Raw genomic sequence first — 19,437 nt, 5'->3', positions numbered from 1 at the left:
ATTTTATTGACAATAGTCTGGTTTTTTTATCAGCCAAGCTGTTGTACAAAAACAAGCCCTTCAAAGGCATGGTTACAAAAATACCATTTTTCTAACATGCCTCATTTGTGAAGGCTGAAGATATGGGGGTGGGAGTCTTGGGAAATACAGAGTGTTACATGGTCTAAAACACGGTGAGCCTCTTGGGCTGCTTCGAGGCAGGATTGGTATTACTGGTCTCAGGGGACTCATCTTGGTTCAAGTCAGGGGTGGAGTGAAAACCCAAAACAAGGAACAGAAGCTTGAAAGCTTCTACGGGTGAAGCTATCAAACGAATACATGTCTCCACAGCAACGCAACCCTAGACACGCTTACCACTGTTACAAACAGGCTTTGCCAAAGCCCAACGAGGAGAAAGAAAAGCCATACGGAATCTGGAACGATTATCACCCAGAGGCAAAGAATGGAAACAGACCCCTGCCAAGCGTTGGAACTGACTTTCAAGCTCCTTCCTGAAAAGTTTCCTGGTTCATCTCTGAGGTGTGTCACCCTACTGCAGCCTGCAGTCTTAGGTATTACCTGTGCCCTTTTCTCTTTGATGGGGCGGACAGGCATACAGACAAGAACACGTGGGGCAAGAAGGGGGAGAGAAAGAAATGTGACTGGAGGCTTAACAGAAAGCCCAAAGTCGAGTTTCTGGCCCAGGCCCTCCAAGTCTTTGCTCTCTGCTCCAGAGACATCTACTTCTTCCGTAAATGGCCCTCCATTTTTCCATATGCTCATTCTGCTCTTGCTAGTTTCGTGTGGACATTGTTCCTTTTCTTAGTTTGCTTTAATCCTATTCACCTTCTACATCTTGTTTAAATCCCACCTCCCTCATCAAGGCCCTTCCTAACTGCCTCAACCTTCAGAGGACAATGCCTCAAGTCAGCGCAGCCCTGGGCTGCCTCCTTTGGGTCTAGGTTTTAATGCATAGCCCCCAGCTCCTCGCCCACCACCCTCGATGGGCCACTGGGCAGGCTTTCTCTGACAGTACTCTTAGCTCTTACGGTGATGCTGCCAAGGCAGAGGATGAGGACAACAAATCCAAAGTAACACCCTAGTCAAGTAACACCCAAGTTTCAAGTCGATCAGAAGGACCAAACCCATCTGTATCTAAAACAATGTATCTTTGATTTTGTGAAATCAAGCTTAACACTTGGATGGTTCTGCAAAATACCTAGACCAGCACTATTCTCCCTAAATAGACTGTTCTCCCTCTTCCTCCTAGACATTCTTGCTTGGTGCACACATACACTCATCCATGCTCATGGGCTTGCACATGCTCACCCACCCTCACCCACATTCACCTACATACCCATGTTCACTCCACACTCATGCTCACTTGCACACACACTCACCCACGCTCACCCACACACATATGCTCATCCACCATCACCCCCACTCACCTGCACATACATGCTCACTTGCACACACACCTGAGACCACACATGCTCACCCAACCACACATGCTCACCCACAAACACACACCTGTACGTGCCAGCCTCTGATTCCTGCCTTGTTACAGGAGGGAGTGAGACACCACTTCCCTATCTTTAACACCCACACCAGCCTTGACACATTTCTGGCCAGAGAAAACTCTTTCATTGCACCAGGTCATGGGCACTGGTGCTAAAATGTAGCTAGAATGATCAACAACCCCTTCTTCCCTTTAAAAAAAAATAATTGTTTTCTACCTGGAAGACAAATGTTTGGAGATTTGAAGACAGACAATTCAGGAATATGCTGAGATCTGTGGATGTCCCCAGCAAAGAAATCAAACTGCTTAAACCTGTAAACAAAAGAAGGAAAACGATTGTGAGCAAAGTAGCAGGATTTTACTGTAGGTATTTGTATACTAGGTGACCTAGGGGACAACACTGGACCCGGAGTTCAAAGGCATTTCCTGGGGCCTCACACTCCTTTTGAACACAAAGGATGAATTCTAAAGCTGGATTTGTCACCTCTGCGGTCAACTAGTTCAGAGTTACATGGTCTTGCCTCTTAGGAACCACGTCTGTCACTTGTTGAAATGGAAAAAAAATATTTTGAAATAATAACTACACCTTGTAATTATACAGAACCCAGCTACAGATGAGCTCATTGCATGATACAGACATGAGCTCACCTACCCTTGCCGTTTTCACAAAAGGGGTAGTTTATTAATGTCCTTTAAACCCATGGTGGACATCAAAGCCGATGAGGGATGTGGCTTGCCTGGGGCTATAAACTCAGTTAGTACAGACCTGAAGGGTGGGGCCCAAGCATGTGTGACATCAGGACTGGGTCCTCACCTGCACAGGCAGCACTGAGCAAAGAACAGCCTTGGGCTCGCCCACCTTTTGGAATGTGGCTATGTACCAAGCAGAGTTTAGAAACCCGAGTATGTTGCCATGGCCCTGACTGAGGCTTGGCCAAGTCTCATCTGGAGGATCCTCCAGGGACACCTCAAGCATTTATCTGCTAGGCGTCAGCAGTGGTGACCAGAACTGCCTCCCTGCTGGCTCTGTGCCCTCCTGGAAGTCCTATTCACAAGAATGCCAGTAGGAGCACACAGGACTACTGGGCAGGCTTCTGGGGGAGAGGCCTCATGCCCTCCTAGGGCTCCCTGGGCTCTGGCTGGGGGCAAGAGCAGGCTTTGGGCAATTACCTGGAGTTTGGGGGAGAGCCAGTAGCCTGGGAAGGGGACCTTTTGGGCTCCTACAAATGAGCACTGCTTGTCCATATCTCTGAAGTTTCCTAGGTTAGGGGTTTACCTTCTCATTACTGGTTTGGGACGGGAGGAGCTGGGATTTGGAACAGCCAGACAATAGGGGCAGGCGCGACCCGCCGACAAGTATGGACCTATTCATATATTTTAATAACTGGTACAATCCTACCAAAGTCGGCCCTACTTCCAGGTTAAAGAAAGAGGCCAGGATAATTTGTGGTGCATTTATGCACTACTGAATCCATGTATTCATCTAGTTATGAAGTATGCGGGTGCTACCATGTGCCAGCACCGTGTTGGGTGGACCAAGATGAATAAGCCACAGCTGACACTGGAAGAAGCCCACACGTTCTGGGGAGGCAGCCCTCAGCACAGCTAAGTGTATCAGGACAGGGCCAGGCTCATGGAGGATGAGGCTACTGGACCTTCCCGGGCCATCCTGGGGGAGTGTCTGGAACATGCATGAATGGAGCGTGGCTCCCATGGCCCCTCCTGGCAACTCTCCTACGAAGGCCTAGAGATTCGCCCGTACTCTGGGGGAGGAGGTCATACACCTTCTGCAGCTCTCCTCCTGAAACAGCACCCAGGTTCTCCCTGCTGAGTGAGGACAGCTTCTTCTCTCACTACTCTCGCTTCCCGGAGATGGAACAATGCTGTCAGCCTGCTTGCCAAGCTCTTTGTGCAAGGGAGATTTTTCCCTTGAAAAATAGTTACAACTCTCAGATAGCAAAGGGCAGGAATATCCACATACTTACTATCACTTGTTTGGAAAGTAGTTTGGAAAGTTTGGTAAGAGCACATGGCTAAGCTTCACCTTATGAAAAATAACACTGGTGATGCTAACAATAGTGACACAGCGGAATCTGGCAAGGCAGGGAGCTAACTTAATGTGATTCGGACCGAGTTAGAAGAGACACTGTTGAATCCACATGTACAAGATCGATGTTTTTTTTCCAAAGGAGATACCCCAGGTTGATTTCCAGGAAGAAATACTGGGAAGCAACAACCACCCTCCTCTGTTCATTCATTCAACGAAAGTGTATTAGCACTGGTGACCTGGTGGACCCTTCCTCACCCCTGCAGGAAGAGATGTGCGAGCAGATAAATGATAATATCAAAGAGTAAAGTAGGTTCTACCTCTACTAAGAATTCATAAACTAGTGATGGCCGCGCCAGCCCCAAATATATCCCAAATGCCCCAATAATGCAAGGTGCAGAAGGAAGATTACATTTCATCTCCGCGTGTGTCTCCAGGTCAGTGGCACTACTTGGGTTACTTGGCAGGGCTTTCTTAGACATGTCCAAAGCGCCTCGACTGATGATGGCCTGTAGATCTGACTTCAAAACGCTGACTCTCCTGTTATTTTTCAACACCATTCTCATAGTCTAAAGATAATGGAGAAGCATAATAACTTCATTAAATCTTGTCCTTTTACTTTTGCCTAATTCCCCTCTCCAAATGACTAAGATTTTTTTTTTTTTTTTTTTTTTTTGAGGAGAAAGAGAGGTGGATGTGGGTATTACCCACTAAAACCGAATCCTACATGACAATTGAAATGTTCAAATTGCATGCATTCTAGGACGGCCTTTCTGAAAATCACCATTCGGAGTGCTTCTGCTCAGAGGCAGATATGGTCAGGGCTCCCGGGGCTCTGTGGCTCTTCCTGTCCCTGATTCTTATTCTCTGCACCCCACTCCATGAGCCTGAACTACTCAGAGAGGAGCATGGTGGTTGTGCGAGAACATTGCTCCACAGACGCCAGGTCCAGAGGGGTGCTGCAGGCACCAGATGCTGTCTCTGTCCTTCCCCTGGGCCATGAATTCAGCCGCCGGGAGCTGACTTCCAATCCAATCCCCTCCATTTCTGGAGCCCCGGGGCTGAGCAGGGGGTCATCCTCAACACCAGCCTCAGGAGCAGGCCCTGCAGCCACCTCCTCCACCTGACGGGGGAAGAGCCTGAGGGCACCTGGGATGTTGAGTAAACTTTCCCCCAGCCATCGTGTTCAGAAAGAGAAGATTCAGAGCAGGTTGGCTCTAGAACCCGAGCTTGCCGCTTGGGCTGGCCATCATCAGTTGACCCGATCAGGAATGAGAAAGTGCTGGAGAACTGGATGGGCTGTGAGCACATAGGCAGAAAACAACCCCAGGAAACGTGAAGTCGAGAGAGAGTTTTGTGCTGGAAGGACAGAGATGGCGAAGCGGAGGGGCCCAGCCATGCTCCTCCCGAGCTGGGACTGATTTGGAACAGAGCCGCAGTCCCAATCTGGTGTCCACAGGATTCCAGAACAGATTCCTGAGGGGCCCACACACTGGCATTATAGAATCTTTCTTTCAGCCCTTCTCTGCCTTCCTCTAACACTGAAGCTACATAAACAACCCAGGAGGGAGAAGGTCAGAGCTGAGAAACCTGGCAGACTGGACACACGGAGTCCATGGGGCCATGCACCGGGTGATGGGCTCCGTCTATCTGTTCTAGACTCTGCCATGATGCCCTTTCACCTCTGACACTGGCTGGCCCTGGTCAGCACTTATGTGGGTTCTTCCTCTCAAACTTTAGAACACTGACCTGCTTGTTCTGCTTTTTCTCCTGCAGGGAGAACCTTTCTGAGCAGGGAAGAAGTGGGGTGGGCTTCTAGCTGAGAGTTTTGGGCACACTACACCTTCCCAGTTAGTGGCCAACAAGGTCCTCCTGTCTGCCCTCTGCCCTCTAAGGGGATGGACATGGCCTCCCTACAAAGGGAGCTACCGCCTGCTCTTAGGACATACTTGCAGCTTTCACTTTTTGCTTCAGGAGACTACTTTGTTCCCTACCGTCCCGTTGGCTGAAACCTACCTTTGCCATGTTGGAAAGGTATGTCTTCCTTCTTAGTCTTTTGACAAACACAGTAACTTCTGTTAAGAACAAAACATATGGCCATTATTAACACTGTAGCTTCAAGTTTTTTTAAAATAAATATTTCTATTTATTTATTTGACAGAGAGAGAGAGAGAGAGAATGCACAAGCAGGGGGAGGGGCAGAGAGAGAGGGAGAAGCAGACTCCCCACTGAGCAGGGAGCCCGATGCGGGCCTTGATCCCAGGACCCTGGGATCATGACCTGAGCCAAAGGCAGATGCTTAACTGACTGAGCCACCCAGGTGTCCCTGTAGCTTCAAGTTCTTCTGTACACAGTGGGGAAGAGGATGCACAGCATGGACATGAGGCCCACGCATTTGCCTAGGAAGGTACAGCTGCCTAAACTGCCCTCCACACAGGGAGGCCTCCACGCATCCTGGTCTTCCCACCGCCCACTGGCCCTTTCCCAAATGGCTAGGAGATACTGGCAGGGACCACTTGACTAAAACCATCCCCCCCACCCCCGTGCCAGAATGTGATATACTCCCAGCATCTGACGTGCCTGCTCAAAGGAGTTTAGGACTTCCCCCAACTTTGTCATCTCTACAGTGCTCTCCTCAACAACTGACCCAAGGAGGGGTGTCTGGGTGGCTCAGTCAGTTGAGCGTCCGACTCTTGATTTCAGCCCAGGTCAGGATCTCAGGGTCCTGGGATCGAGCCCCGCACTGGACTCTGTGCTCAATGGGGAGATGGCTTCAGGATTTTCTCTCTCCTTCTGTTCCTCCCCCCATGCTCACTTGCTCTCTCTCAAATAAATAAATAAATCTTTAAAAAAGAAAAGTGACCCAAGAAAAGGAAAGGGTAAAAAGAGGAAACATAAAAGGAGGGCGTGCATGTATTCATCTGACAAATATTTATGAGGGACACTAGTGCAGTGTTTGCTCCATAATGTGTGCTGGGTGTTCACTGGATTGTTGGACAAAGGAGGGCAGCCTCCACCTGCTAGGGGCTCACCGGCTGAGCATGGGTCACCAGACAGATGTGCAGACGCCTTCCCCACAGCAGGGTAAGTGCCCCGGGCAGTGTGAGAGCCACCTGGGGAAGAATGAAGGAAGGGGTGTGGGGGGGTGCAGAGGGGAGGGAGGGGCCTGCTTGGAAGAAGGTGTCAGGTGTGGCTTCATTTAGAATGTGCAAGTTAGGAGTTAGGGAGGGGTGAGGGCTTGGCGGGGGAGGGAGGTGGGGGGTGGGGACGGGGCTGGCAGTCTAGGCAGAGACAGGAGCAGGAATAAGGACCTTTCTGGAGACAACCTGTCTTGTGTTGCTGGGGAGCACCAGTGGGGGGATTCCCCCAGGGGTTGGGGACAAGGATGAGGCCAGAGGCCAAGCTGTAAATGACTCTGCATAGTGAGTGAAGGCCTGTGGACCGTCCAGGCAGCAGGGACCGTGGAAGGTTTTAATGGGTCAGATCACTGTGTAGAACCATCACTAGGGGCAGAGGGACATGTGACCGAGGGGGTGAGGCTGGAGGCAGGATAACCAACTAGAAAGCTCTGAAGTAGCCTCAGGGAGGGACGGAGGGAGACTGGGCTTAAGTGGCAAAGTCTCCTCACTTCATGGACCCTCTGCCACAGCAAGTTCCAGACCTCACATTCCCTGCAGCACCCTCTTTCTGCTGATTCTTGGCTGGCAGTCTCTGGCCCATGGTCCCTGCCCAGCCATGGGAACATGTCCATGTGGGTCACACGGGATCAAGATTCCCAGTGTGAGTACTGAACACAGCAAGGGGTGCAGGGCTGGTGGGTTAAAATTAGAGCTGGTCCTGTTCTGGGGCCAGTCTGAGAAGACAGCAAACAGTGTGCAAAGAAAGCATGACTCAGCCCTGAGCAAGCTGGCCCAGGAAGAGCAGGGCCCGGGTGGGGAGGGCGCTGGAGGCAGCTATAGGCAGTGGTGGAAAACCTCACAGAGGCAGGAGGGGGAAAAGAGGTATTTCCAGGACCATAAAGCATGTCCCGCACACGCAGGTGAGTGTTGGCATTTTAAGCCACTGTAGGCCTTGAGCAGACAAGCAGCCTGGGGGAAGTAGTCTTCAGAGACTACCACCTGGCAGCAGAATGGAAGGGAACATGTTCTAGAAAGTCAATGGGGAGACCAAGACCACAAAAGTGTGAATGCCCCAGTGGCCCAAGAGGTGTGAAAGTTAAGGACATGGGAGGAATTTCTAAGGAGGGAGCGATATCCTTGGAAGCCTTGCTGGGAGGCCACACAGAGCACGAAGAGGCAGAAGAATATTGGGCCACCTAGCCCAAGGACTGTAGGCTGCCCTCAGAGGGCTGGTTTGAGAAGGCACACATTAGCCACCAGCTGGATGAACTGTGGCTTCTCCCCTGCCTGGACCATAGTCAGCGGCACCTTTTCTGCACCTCTAACCCCGTGGGCCTGTCAGAAGTCCATGTTAGGATTTATAAGGGGCAATCGATGAAAGGGTGTGGATGGATCAGCACAAGGACCCAACATTGCACTAAAGAAAATGCCAGCATATCCGAACTGGTCAGGCCTTGCGGGCTGCAGTTTAGTGCAGGAGGAGAAGAGTTACCCACCAGCTGAGATGTCCTGCCTCAGTGTGAAAGTTAGATCCTTCATCTACTCTCACAGAACTCATTTTTTTTTCCATTGAAACCTACCTTTGAGTTTAGAGATCTGTACAAGGGCTGGAAAACCTTCCAATGCATTAAGTAGCCACAGCTTAAACTTCTTGCTGAATAACCGGACAGACTTCAGGTACTGGATAGAAACATCTTCCAAAAAGTCATGAAGGAGAACATCCTCAATTCCCTACAACGGAATTGTCGAGAGGTGATGACTGCAGGCCAGGGTAGGCGTCCTCTAGTTCTAAGTGGCCATGTTCAGCCGTGCCACAAACTCAGAGAGAAAGCTACCACGCAGCCCTCGCCACTGCTCAATGTGTGGGGTGTGTGGCCAGAATGGGATTTTTTTCAAAGATCTTAAAATACTGATAATTGTTCCAAAAATTTTCAGAAACACTATTTCAGCCAATAGTAGATGTGATCAAACCCAACTACATAAGGGCTGAACCCAGCCTCCAGTTTTCAACCTTTGTGTTAAACATTTCGAGGTACTAGATTGTTTCCTAAAAAATAATAAAGTAAGAGGTAAAGGTTCATGACCAGCTTCAGGAGAAGCACAGAAATTATATATAACTGATCCCCAAATAACAATAATCACTCTGGAGATCGAGCATTTAAAAAAAGCAATGAGAAAACCCAGCATTTCTGTATATTCCAAAGCAATTATTCCAATTACTCATTTTAAAGACTTCTTTGTTGAAGTTACCAAAGAAAGAACTTTGACTCAGTGCAGGGCTCACTAATCACTGGAACCATACTTTACCAGGTGTACTGGCTTTTTCTTTCCATGAGGTAACTCTCACTGAATTTAAAAAAAGAAGCTGAGTTTTAGGGAAAGATTAAAAGGCTCCATCAACACCACGATTTACTCCTTAGAGGGCCTGAAGTCCATGGAGTCTGCAGAACAGGAGGGCTGCAGTCCTAACCCCAGCATCTGGTATTAGTTTCTGGAAAGGACACAACCCAGCAAGGCAAGCAAATGTCTTCCTACCTTGTACAGCTGCACATCGTAGCATTTAAAGAGCTGGCACACATCGGGCAATGTCATAAGCAGGACTGTGTCTTGCTGCAGAGATTTCCAGAAGGAAGTGAGCAAGTCCTCCACCTGATGAGGGAACAGAACATACCTCCCAAAATTCATTTTGTGCCTGGTGAGACTGATCCCCCATTATATACTTAATCAGCCCCAAATGATAATGGGATGAATTTCAGTCCAGTTAATGTATAGCTCAACCTATCAGCTTTTCCAAGCTATGTTTTAGAAGTGTTCTTTCCAGCAACCCATCAGTGAGCCACTAGCCAGTTGGATGGGATGATGTAGAATGGCATTTTCATGAAGTTTTCTGGAATGAAGGCTGTTTCTGACCACAAGGGGGCTCCTGTTGATTTGTAATAGGATGAGGATCTGGCCACAGGGCACAGACCACAGTTCAGAACAAATGCTCATTGACTGACTGACTCCCTCAATTATTTGTCAGCTCAGAAGGACGTGTAACAGTATGTAATCAAAGAGACCTCCTTGATAAGTTAGAATTCACCCAAGGACTATGTGAGCCAAAGGGCACCGGTATCATTCTCCATGGAGCCTTCTTTAAAGACTTCTGTAGATACCTTTTGTTGTGGAACAAAATGGCAGCTTCCTTACTTTTCTTTATGTTTGCCCATGTTGACTCTTCAGACTCTATTACTGAACCAGGTGGCCAATCTGAGATGTCAACTAATAAAGACCCTTGCCTTTTTAGGATTTTTGCAGGCTCAAATATTTTGCAGCGTTGAAATCCTGACACAAGGACCTGCCGATGACTCTAGGCAAAGAGCTATTCCTGTATACAGGCTGTCAAGGAAGTTACAGCCAACTCTCAAAGTACCTGATGATGAGCCTGTGATTTGAAATCCAGTTATCAGGGCATTAATTCTAGAGAAGACATCTCCAAAGAGACTCATAGATATTGAACAAAAAATGCAATAGTGGGATGAATAGGATTATTTAATCTTTTTACTGTCAGATTGGTAACTTTGGAGCATGGCTTTTGGGGTTGGTGGGTCTGAATGAGGTAGCAACCACGGGCTCATCTCTGCTAACTCCCTCACCACCCTTGTCCAAAGTCATCCAATCCTGTTGCATCTGCTTCAGAAATATTTCTCCAATTTGCCCATCTTTCTCTCTGATGTCATTGTCACTGTTCCAGACTTGACCCCTCCCCTCACTTCTCACCTTGACTATGACAAAACCTCCTCATTGCCATCTGCTCCAATATGGCAATCTTGCATCACTGCTCCTCCACCACCTTCTCAATCAATCAGAATTCTTCACAGGACATGAGGCCCTTTCTAGGACCAGACTACTTTCCCACATCCCCTCTGGTTCTCTCCTTCAGAGATATTTATATCTAGTCATAGTGACTCTTCTGTCATGTCATGCTTGAGAACATCTTGCTGCTCTTACCTACACCATTAGTTCTACCTGGAACTCCTTTCCTACTGCACTTTTGAGTGTATCTGAACCTCTGCTTTTCCACTGCAATCAATAGCATCATGGCTTCCCCTTGGGAGACTATCCAGCCATCTTTTTTACTCTTTCTCCCGGCACCCAGAACAATCTAATCAAGCTGCCATTCTAGAACTTGCCATATTGTATTGTATTTATTGGCTTATATTGCTCCTTTTAGTACCAGATTGTAAGCTTCTTTTTTTTTTCGTGAGTAGTTGGGTTTATTTCAACAGTGGATTTGAAACCCTTGCCTTAGGCAAGAGACTACAGTAATTATACCAGGAATAGACAATTTCCTACACTGTCAAATATATAAAAATTCCTCTTGCACTTTCCTCAACACTGATCAACAAGTAGATTCAGTCCACATTTGCTTTGATCATTCTACTGAGTTAACCCAAGCTGCTTCTTCAGAGACTCTGGCATTTCAGGTGGAGGAGGGTGAGGGAGCCTGAAGTAGATCTTCACAGAGTCATAGATGAACCACTGTAGTGCAGTCAGGGTGCCAATCATGATGATATGGGCAAAGAGTCCCTTCCACACACCTTTAAATCCAAGTCTCTGAAGAACTTGAGAAGCATTGCTACCTTTCTCCTTATTCAACACAGATACCACGGAATCAGCAGGGTGAGAAACAATTGCACAGAAGACTCCAGCTATGTGACCTGCCACAAATGTTACAACCAGTTGCTCTGCCTTTGAACATTCACTTTGGGGCTTAGGAGCCACAAACTTGTAAAATGCTTCAATGATATGTTCAAAGCAGGCAAATTTCATCATGGTGTATGGTATCTGTCTCATCCAGAGAGGGGCAACTCCCTTGTAGAATGCTTTTAAGCCTTCTTCCTTATACATTTTGGGAGCTGCATCCCTCAAAGTGTTGGCATAACCTGGCTGGGTTTGAATTTGAACCTTAGCAGCTTCCATAGGAGCCAGGGCAATGTCAGCAAAGAATTCAGCACTGGCAGAAGCAGCCAAATATAGTGATGTGTGCCAGAGATAGGCATTCTCCTCCTCAAGCATGTTGCTATACAAGACTTTGAAAACTTCATAAAAGCCAAACTTGCAGAGCCCCTGCATAGAGTAGCCAATGAAAGTCGGAGCCCATCCTTTAGCCAAACCACGAACACCACCCTCTTTAAGTGTAACTGAGAATCCATTAAATATGCCCTTGTACTTCTGGGGGTCCACCCGCATAGGGCATTTCCCTAAATCCAGAGGAAGGACAGCAGTGTGTGTCAGACCACAACTTAAGACCCCACCAAAGCCACACAGTGCATAAAACTTCATGGAGCCATATTCGCAGCTGTATTCTTCCACAGCAGCTGCTGCCAGATTGCAGGAGCGGGAACGGCGGGGCGGGCCCGGGGGACCTGCGGGGCTGCTGCGGGGGCCCGTGAGGCCATCGTGTACCAGCTGTAGGTGCGGCGGGTTGAAGGGGTTCGCCTGCACCAGATGCGCCACGGACGAGAACATCTTCTTCCTAAGATGGCGAACACACAACCGCTCCCTCGAAAAGGCTGCGGCTCACAGAGGCCGAACGTCCTCCCAAACCCTTAGATCTGTGCCCTTCAGGCAGATTATAAGCTTTGTAAGCCTTATGGAGAATACCTTCCTAGTTCCAGAAATGGTACTAGTCACAGGGTAAAAATTAAGTTAATGTTTGATGAGCAAACGAAGGAAAGGAGTGTATTAGATATTCAAGGTGGATGGATATTGAGAAAATTGCATCAGTAGGACAGGGGTCATCCTGAAGACATTTTGGTCTCTCCTTCACTATAATGCTTTACACTGAATAAGTACTAAATGAACTCATGCTAAATGAATATTATCACCCAAAGCTGAAGTACTTAGAACCCTAAGCATCAGAAAAGCTTTCATTTAAATGTGTGCTTGTTTCCCTGGATTTTCTACTGCAAAAGATAAAATTCAGAATGGTTAAAAGATGTGTTTGTGTTTTCCACAGCCAATTCTAGAATAAAACCCAATCATTACAACACAGATGACCCTGCTTCAAAGTCTTGCTTCTTTTTCAGTTAGCATTTATCAATAAAATGGCTCTTCAGCATGACTGAAAATTCTAAGGTGAATAATATTACCAATACTTTATTCAAAATCAGCATGAATTAGATCTTTAAGAAATAGCTGAATTATACTTAAAGCATAAGGTTATATTAGCACCTTGGAAAATTTCCAAATGATTAAACTGAATAAAAATATCACCTCAGATATCACCTCAATATCTATAAAAAGCTGACTTCTAAGCACTACAGTGCAATGAATTACCACTCAACATCCCTTGAGGGGGTCTTTTCAAGTAAAATGATTAATAGTGAGTCATAAATACTTGTATTTTATAGATAAAACCCTACCCTCTCAAGTTCTTGGTTCCTCACGTTTTGTAAAATATCTTGGCAATAGTTGTAGTATTCATCAGCAAGAAAGGCCATCTAGGAAGGATATGGAAAATTATTTCAGTTTTAAAGTCACTTCAAGAATGAACTGATCCTCAAAGACCTCTCTAAGCCCTTAGAGGCTGCTGCTTATGTTGCAGTTCTGCTATGAGAGTAGCTGAGCTCTAACGGTGTTATTTATTTATGTGGAGCAATGGATACACATTATTGGCCTAACATGGACATAGCTTCAATTTTGAAGTCATAACTCCAGGGTCTGTACCACCCACTAAAGAGGCCACCAATCTCTGACATCTTTCTCCCTAAACCCCAATTTCCCCCTTCATATTCCCCCGTCCCAGTTTCTAGAAAATCTGCCTATCTGTTCTCTGCTCTGTCATAGGGAAGCCCTCATTCTAGATGACAAAGTGGTCCCAGGTAGAGCCTTTCTATAGGATGTGAGGGGAAGATCTGAATTTCCTGACTGCCACCAAGCCCAGGAGGGTATGTTGGTGCTCACAGGTCTGGGAGAAGGCAAATACTACTCCATTGGGTTCAAATGATCACAGGCAAACTAAGAAGACATTTACTCCTCTGGGCATCAAAGGCATGAAAAGTTAGTTTCTCCCATGCATGCAAGCCTACCATTTTGTAGGAATACTTCTTTGCCAGTTCTTGCTCCCAGAATGGACATCTCCTGAATTCAGACAAAGGGGATCCAACTGGATCTGTCCTTATCGCTGAATGATTTTCACACTAGAAACCATTTACACATGGATTATCTCTTGAAAATAAAATGCATTTTCTTGCATATAAACCATGTAATAATCACATTGCTACTACAGGTTAATGTTCTATGTAACCTTTTATCCACACCTCTGGACATATTGATCCTAGCAACTTTTCCCCCTTATTTCATTCCAAATGATATTAACCTTCCCTTATATTCTATAAACTCTGGTCATCAGGAAGCAGTTAGGACTGAATATATTACTCAAATGTGTCACTCTTGTGGTCGTGTATTACAAGTGCTGTATAGTAACGTGATAAAAATATTATCTATGAATAATTTAATACCACAAATATATTTATACAATCCTTGTCTACATAACTGTCTCTCCGAAATAAAACCATATCCTGTCTAGGTCATGATGCCTGTATTATAAAAATGGTTAGTTATATCAGAAGTCTCAGGGCCTAACTACCAAGGAAAATGAAGAGCACAGACTTCAGAAGGACACATTACAGAATGGTAAAACTTTTCCATCAAGGAGGAAAGAGGTAACATGGCAGAAAGTGAATTCAACATTCCTTCCTGCTGTCCCTTTTGAACAAGGGAAGGCAGGATCACTCCTGATTGATTGCAGGACCTTGATTTTATTTTAAATGATTTCTTCAAGATTTTCCAGAACGACTTTTGAATAATTTCCATTTCAATGGAGTAGGTTGAAATCATTCCTAGGAGTTGGAAATTGAACTTGTGAAGCCTGCCACATTGGATTGCAACACACATGAGGGTTTTCCTCTTCATTCTCTCTCCACCCCAATGGTTTGCTGTGTGACAGTACAGTTCCAAGATTAGTATTTCATCCTTAGATCTTATATCCTCAGATCTTATATCCTCAGAGCCTCACTGAGCTACTCACTTATATCTTGCTTAGTAGACTGTGTGGGTTTGCAGTATGTTCCTGTCTACAAGCCACGTGAGGGCAGAGCGGCCTTCTGAACCGCCTGTACCCACCCTCATGGATAGGAGTGGCACTCGGCTACCACCCCATGAGGCGCTGCACACAATCGAGAACGGGCACTGCCAGCTTCCTCCTTCTCTCATGCTCCCTTGTTATCAACTCATATCACAGTGAGGATCAGGAGAGCTTAGGGGTCATGGTCAACAGTCTTTTCAGTGCCCTAAAATCTGTACTGCTTAACTCTTTGTGGTCCTGAACCCCTTTGAGAATCTGATGAAAGCAACTGACCTGGAGAAATGCACACTATGCACTTAATATTGTGAAGTTGAAATTCCCCTTATCGGTATTTTTGGAATAAATAGAGGCATGGGTGTCTAAATAAATACATAAAGTAGTCACACAGAAAGGTGACAGCTCAAAGGATGTCATTTCCTGTGGGTTCTGTTTGGTTTCCACTGGGTTTGCACTGGGTGCTATTCAACCCCCATTCCTCCCACTTTGGAACACTGGTTTCACTCAGAGTCATTGGATGGACAACCGTTGTAGTATGTGGGTGAATGTCATCAAGAAGGATGGGGCTATTCTGTGGAGTTCACTGGCCTGGCCATCAATCTTCTATTAGAGAAGCACTAAGGAATCATCCAGTCCAATTCTGGCTAGCTTCTCTTCCCTACCACATCTTACCCTAACTATATCCATTTTCTCCATAGCACACCCTGACCTCCTGTATTCATCAATGCTCCTGAGGCTGATGTTGCTATGATCAAAGCCAGTGTTTCTCAAGTGTGGTCCTGAAACCATCTACATCAGAATCTCCAGGAGTGCTTGGGGTTCATATCCCTAGGGCCCTAGTAGATCAGATGAGGGCAGAAATCTGTCATTTTGATCAGCCTCCCAAGTGAGCCTTACGCACGCTCAAGTTGAGAATCACAGTTCAAGGCAGACTGTTCTTTGTCTTGCTGCAGAAATCTCTACATTTCAACATGGCAAAAACATCACAGTTCTACCTGTTCAATGTCCTATGTACTATCGTAGTAATGTACTATTGTATATTACATACTATTGTAGTAATGTAAGAAATCATTGCAAGGAAAACGTGAAAGTAATCAATTACTAACAAAATAATAATAAAAAGGAAAGTTATGTGTTCCTGGAGTTAATTCCTTCCAGGCTCTTCCTGTGAAAAGAACTGATCTTTCAGAAAAAAAAATTGTTTTAAAATCAGGAATTGAAATCTTTTCTTTACAATATAAACAATCAGAAATCTAAAGTGAAAGTATGTTACAGAACCACTTAAGTTGGAATTTCTGCAGGAGAAGGCATTCGGGAAAGAATCAGAGGGATTCCCATTCTGGAGAAATAATTCAGCAAAATGACAAAGAAAAAAGTGAGAAATTCTATTTAGATTTTCCAGGTATATTAAATGCAGTTTGGGATTTTCAATAATTCTAAAAAATGTCATTGTAATCTTTAGTGAGCACATACTGTGTGTCACACCCTAGAGATACAATGGGGGATCCTTCCTGTCAATACCTGACCCTCTATGCATTATATGTCTCCCCTATCAATTCTCCTGGATGCCGTTGGTCCTTCCTGCATCCTTGAGGACACTGGTCCCTCAGTTATCACCCCCAAAGCAAATCTATCCTGTCATTCTCCTTCTAAAGATGCCCCAATGGTGGCCTACAGTCTCCACCAGTCTTCACTACAGGTGAAATGTAAATTCCTTGGCCTCGCATTGACAAGCTGTCTACCATCCGACCCTACCCAGAGCCTACTGCTCCCCCAAATCCTCACCTCTGCCTCCTCATTGCCCACATACCTCCCAGCATGAATGCAAACTATGCCAAGATGAATGCCTCCTAAAAGAAGATCCAAGTGACCCCTCCAGGATCAGCTCAAGGACATTGTGGCAGGCAGAATGATGGCCACCAAAGATGTCCACATCCTAATCCCTGGAACCTTAGATGATGAGAGGGACTTTGCACATGTGATTAAGATTAAGGAACTTGAGATGGGGAGATTATCTGGATCATCCAGGCAGCCCCAATGTAATCACAAGGGTTCTTAACAGTAGGGAGCCCTTCCCTGCTGCAAAGAACCAGAGGGATGGCAGTGTGAGAAAGACTCAGCCTGTCTTTGCTGGCTTTGAAGACTGAGGAAGGGGCCATGAGCCAAGGAACATGGGCAGCCTCAAAAGATGGAAAAGACAAGAAATGGATTCTCCCCTATATCCCCCAGAAAGACTGTAGCCAGCACTTTGATCTTTGCCTGGTGAGAACCATGTCAGAATGACTTCCAGAACTGTAAGAAAATAAATTTGTGTTTTAAGCCACTAAATTTGTGCTAATTCATTATAGTAGCAATAGGAAATGAACACAGGCCACCTCTTCCATGAAGCCTTCCCTAATCACTCTGGCCCACTACAATTTTTCTCCTCCAATCCCACTTTGGACTTCTCTTTTTTTTTTTTAAGATTTTATTTATTTGCGAGAGAGAGAATGAGAGACAGAGAGCATGAGAGGGAGGAAGGTCAGAGGGAGAAGCAGACTCCCTGCTGAGCAGGGAGCCTGACGCGGGACTCGATCCCGGGACTCCAGGATCATGACCTGAGCCGAAGGCAGTCGCTTAACCAACTGAGCCACCCAGGCGCCCCCCACTTTGGACTTCTCAATCCACCTACAGCCTACCCAGCCCATTCCACAGCACACCAGTTATTTCATGTCTATCTTAGATTCCCAACCCTGAAACTGTATTCTATTCAAGTACAGAGAGTATGTTTTCGTTTGTTTTTACTTTTCTTTCACACCTCATTCAGTCCCCAAGAGTGCTGGTCACAAAAAAAGGTTTTCAAAAAGTTGTTCATTCAATGACACCATGTACTACCATGTCATCTTGGCCAACTTAAGTAAAATTCAATGCGTGATGTCATAGATAAGCTATTAATAGTTCTGGTGTCCTAATTCAAAGAACTATAACTGTAACATGGAGACACTTTCACACAAATTTATTGCTAACAACCTATGTCCTTCTTAATTATAGCAAAAGAAACACAAACAGCTGATGTACAGCAAACAGTATGCTCCTTGAGGACATCTGTCCCAGTGTGGCACACTGTGGATAATCAACAACCTTGGTCAAATGGGTGAGTGGTTAAGGACCACACATAATAAGAACATTAAACACAGGAAAACAGTTGCATCTGATCAAGCAATTACTGAATATTGCAGGGTCTATTATAGTAAATCTATTATATTCCATACTCACTGTTCCTTCTTGTTGGATAATGCTGTTATAATTAGTAGATTTTTCAAAGCCAATGATGTCTCCACTGTGATAGAACAGATAACAGAGAAATAATTTTAGTAAACCACCTGTTTCTGAGCACAAGTATGAAGTGGTGTTCTTCTTCTTCCTCTTCTTTTTTTTTGCAGCAAGTTTACTTATATGGGGTATAACTTTTTTTTCAAAACTCTCCTCCAAGTTCCTATACATGACAGGTGATTAGAACCTGCTTGGAGTTAAAAAAATTGATTTCTGTAACTGGGACAACCATGTATTTCTTTTGAAGGGTTTATTCCCCTTAGAAGTAAGGTTATGATGTTATCATGGGTAGAACTTGCTCCTGAGAGAAAAGAAAAATCTTCATGGAAATGAGGTCTTATACTTTCTGATTTGGGGCTTTTAAAATGATGAATTCAGAAATGATAATATCCTCTGATGTATGTAAATGTAACAGAGCACCTTCACGGAACAAGGAAATGGAGAATAATGAGATGTACATTGCATTTCACCATGCCTCGGATTCATACCTTATAATGAAGATATTTGTACATCATGGAGAACAGATTCAGTCCTCCCCATGTGGTGTGGGACATTTTCCCTTTAATTCTGGGTATTTGAGAAACTGGGAGCCCAGAGACGACCCCCTTTGCACAGGAAATGTTTATTCTCTGGATGCCAGAGGAGGAGGCATCTCCTTCCCAGTTCCCCCACCATCCTCAGAGCTGTAGCTGCTCTGTCCACTCCAAGTCAATACATATCCTTACACCTGATTGTTTCAACTTTACGTAAACATACAAAGAGAAGAGGAAAGCAGTAGACCAGTGCTCTGCTTCTGGAAACAAGGCAATGTTCTTCAAGGTAGGATGGCCTGGGAGGAGGTCAGAGTCCAGGGGCGCAGGGGAGATGGAGATCAATGGCTTTCATCTCACACAGGGAGAGACTACAGCCCCTCCCATTCTCTCCAAATCCCCAGAAGCTCTCTGCTAAAGGTTTGTGTCTGTCCAGTTTCCAATCCAAGTTGTGGGAAACTGGGCAGAATACTTGATACCCATCTGATCAATATTTCCACATAATATTCTACTTCAAAACAGGGCAAATAGATTCAGGGTCTGAAACAAAACCACTAGAAAACCACCCTCTTCATCTTCCATTAAGAGTTGTTATCACAATGGGAATTGTACTTTGGAGTGTTCAATGGCAAGAGGGTTTCAGAATGTGGGATCTGTTCAACCTGGAGGGGAGATAACCCTCCACATAGCATGATGGATTGATGCATGATGCAAAGAGAGCCACAGGTGAAGCATTTGAGATGTCTTGGAATTCCACTTGTCGTATCTCAACGATCTCTTGGGTAGGTATGGACAAAGATGGA

The 19,437-nt window shown here is 45.7% G+C and overlaps 1 protein-coding gene and 1 pseudogene across 2 annotated transcripts in view; both read right to left on the bottom strand.

Annotated features, from left to right (window-relative positions):
• RFX8 (regulatory factor X8) overlaps nt 1–19,437 on the bottom strand; it is a 249,380-nt gene that overhangs the window by 9,337 nt on the left and 220,606 nt on the right. For both annotated transcript variants that reach the window (XM_078056781.1, XM_078056780.1), the window contains 8 exons: nt 18,048–18,111; nt 13,738–13,848; nt 13,072–13,149; nt 9,200–9,313; nt 8,245–8,395; nt 5,562–5,620; nt 3,958–4,114; nt 1,716–1,810 (listed from right to left, as the gene is read on the bottom strand). In XM_078056781.1, the coding sequence (XP_077912907.1) occupies nt 1,716–1,810; nt 3,958–4,114; nt 5,562–5,620; nt 8,245–8,395; nt 9,200–9,313; nt 13,072–13,149; nt 13,738–13,848; nt 18,048–18,111 (829 nt within the window). The remainder of the gene's footprint in view (nt 1–1,715; nt 1,811–3,957; nt 4,115–5,561; nt 5,621–8,244; nt 8,396–9,199; nt 9,314–13,071; nt 13,150–13,737; nt 13,849–18,047; nt 18,112–19,437) is intronic.
• On the bottom strand, nt 11,039–12,263 carry LOC118532989 (solute carrier family 25 member 3 pseudogene; annotated as a pseudogene).

This window comes from Halichoerus grypus, chromosome 10 (assembly GCF_964656455.1).
Source record: "Halichoerus grypus chromosome 10, mHalGry1.hap1.1, whole genome shotgun sequence".
NCBI classification, from domain to species: domain Eukaryota; kingdom Metazoa; phylum Chordata; class Mammalia; order Carnivora; family Phocidae; genus Halichoerus; species Halichoerus grypus.
This window is presented reverse-complemented; position numbering and strand designations above follow the sequence as displayed.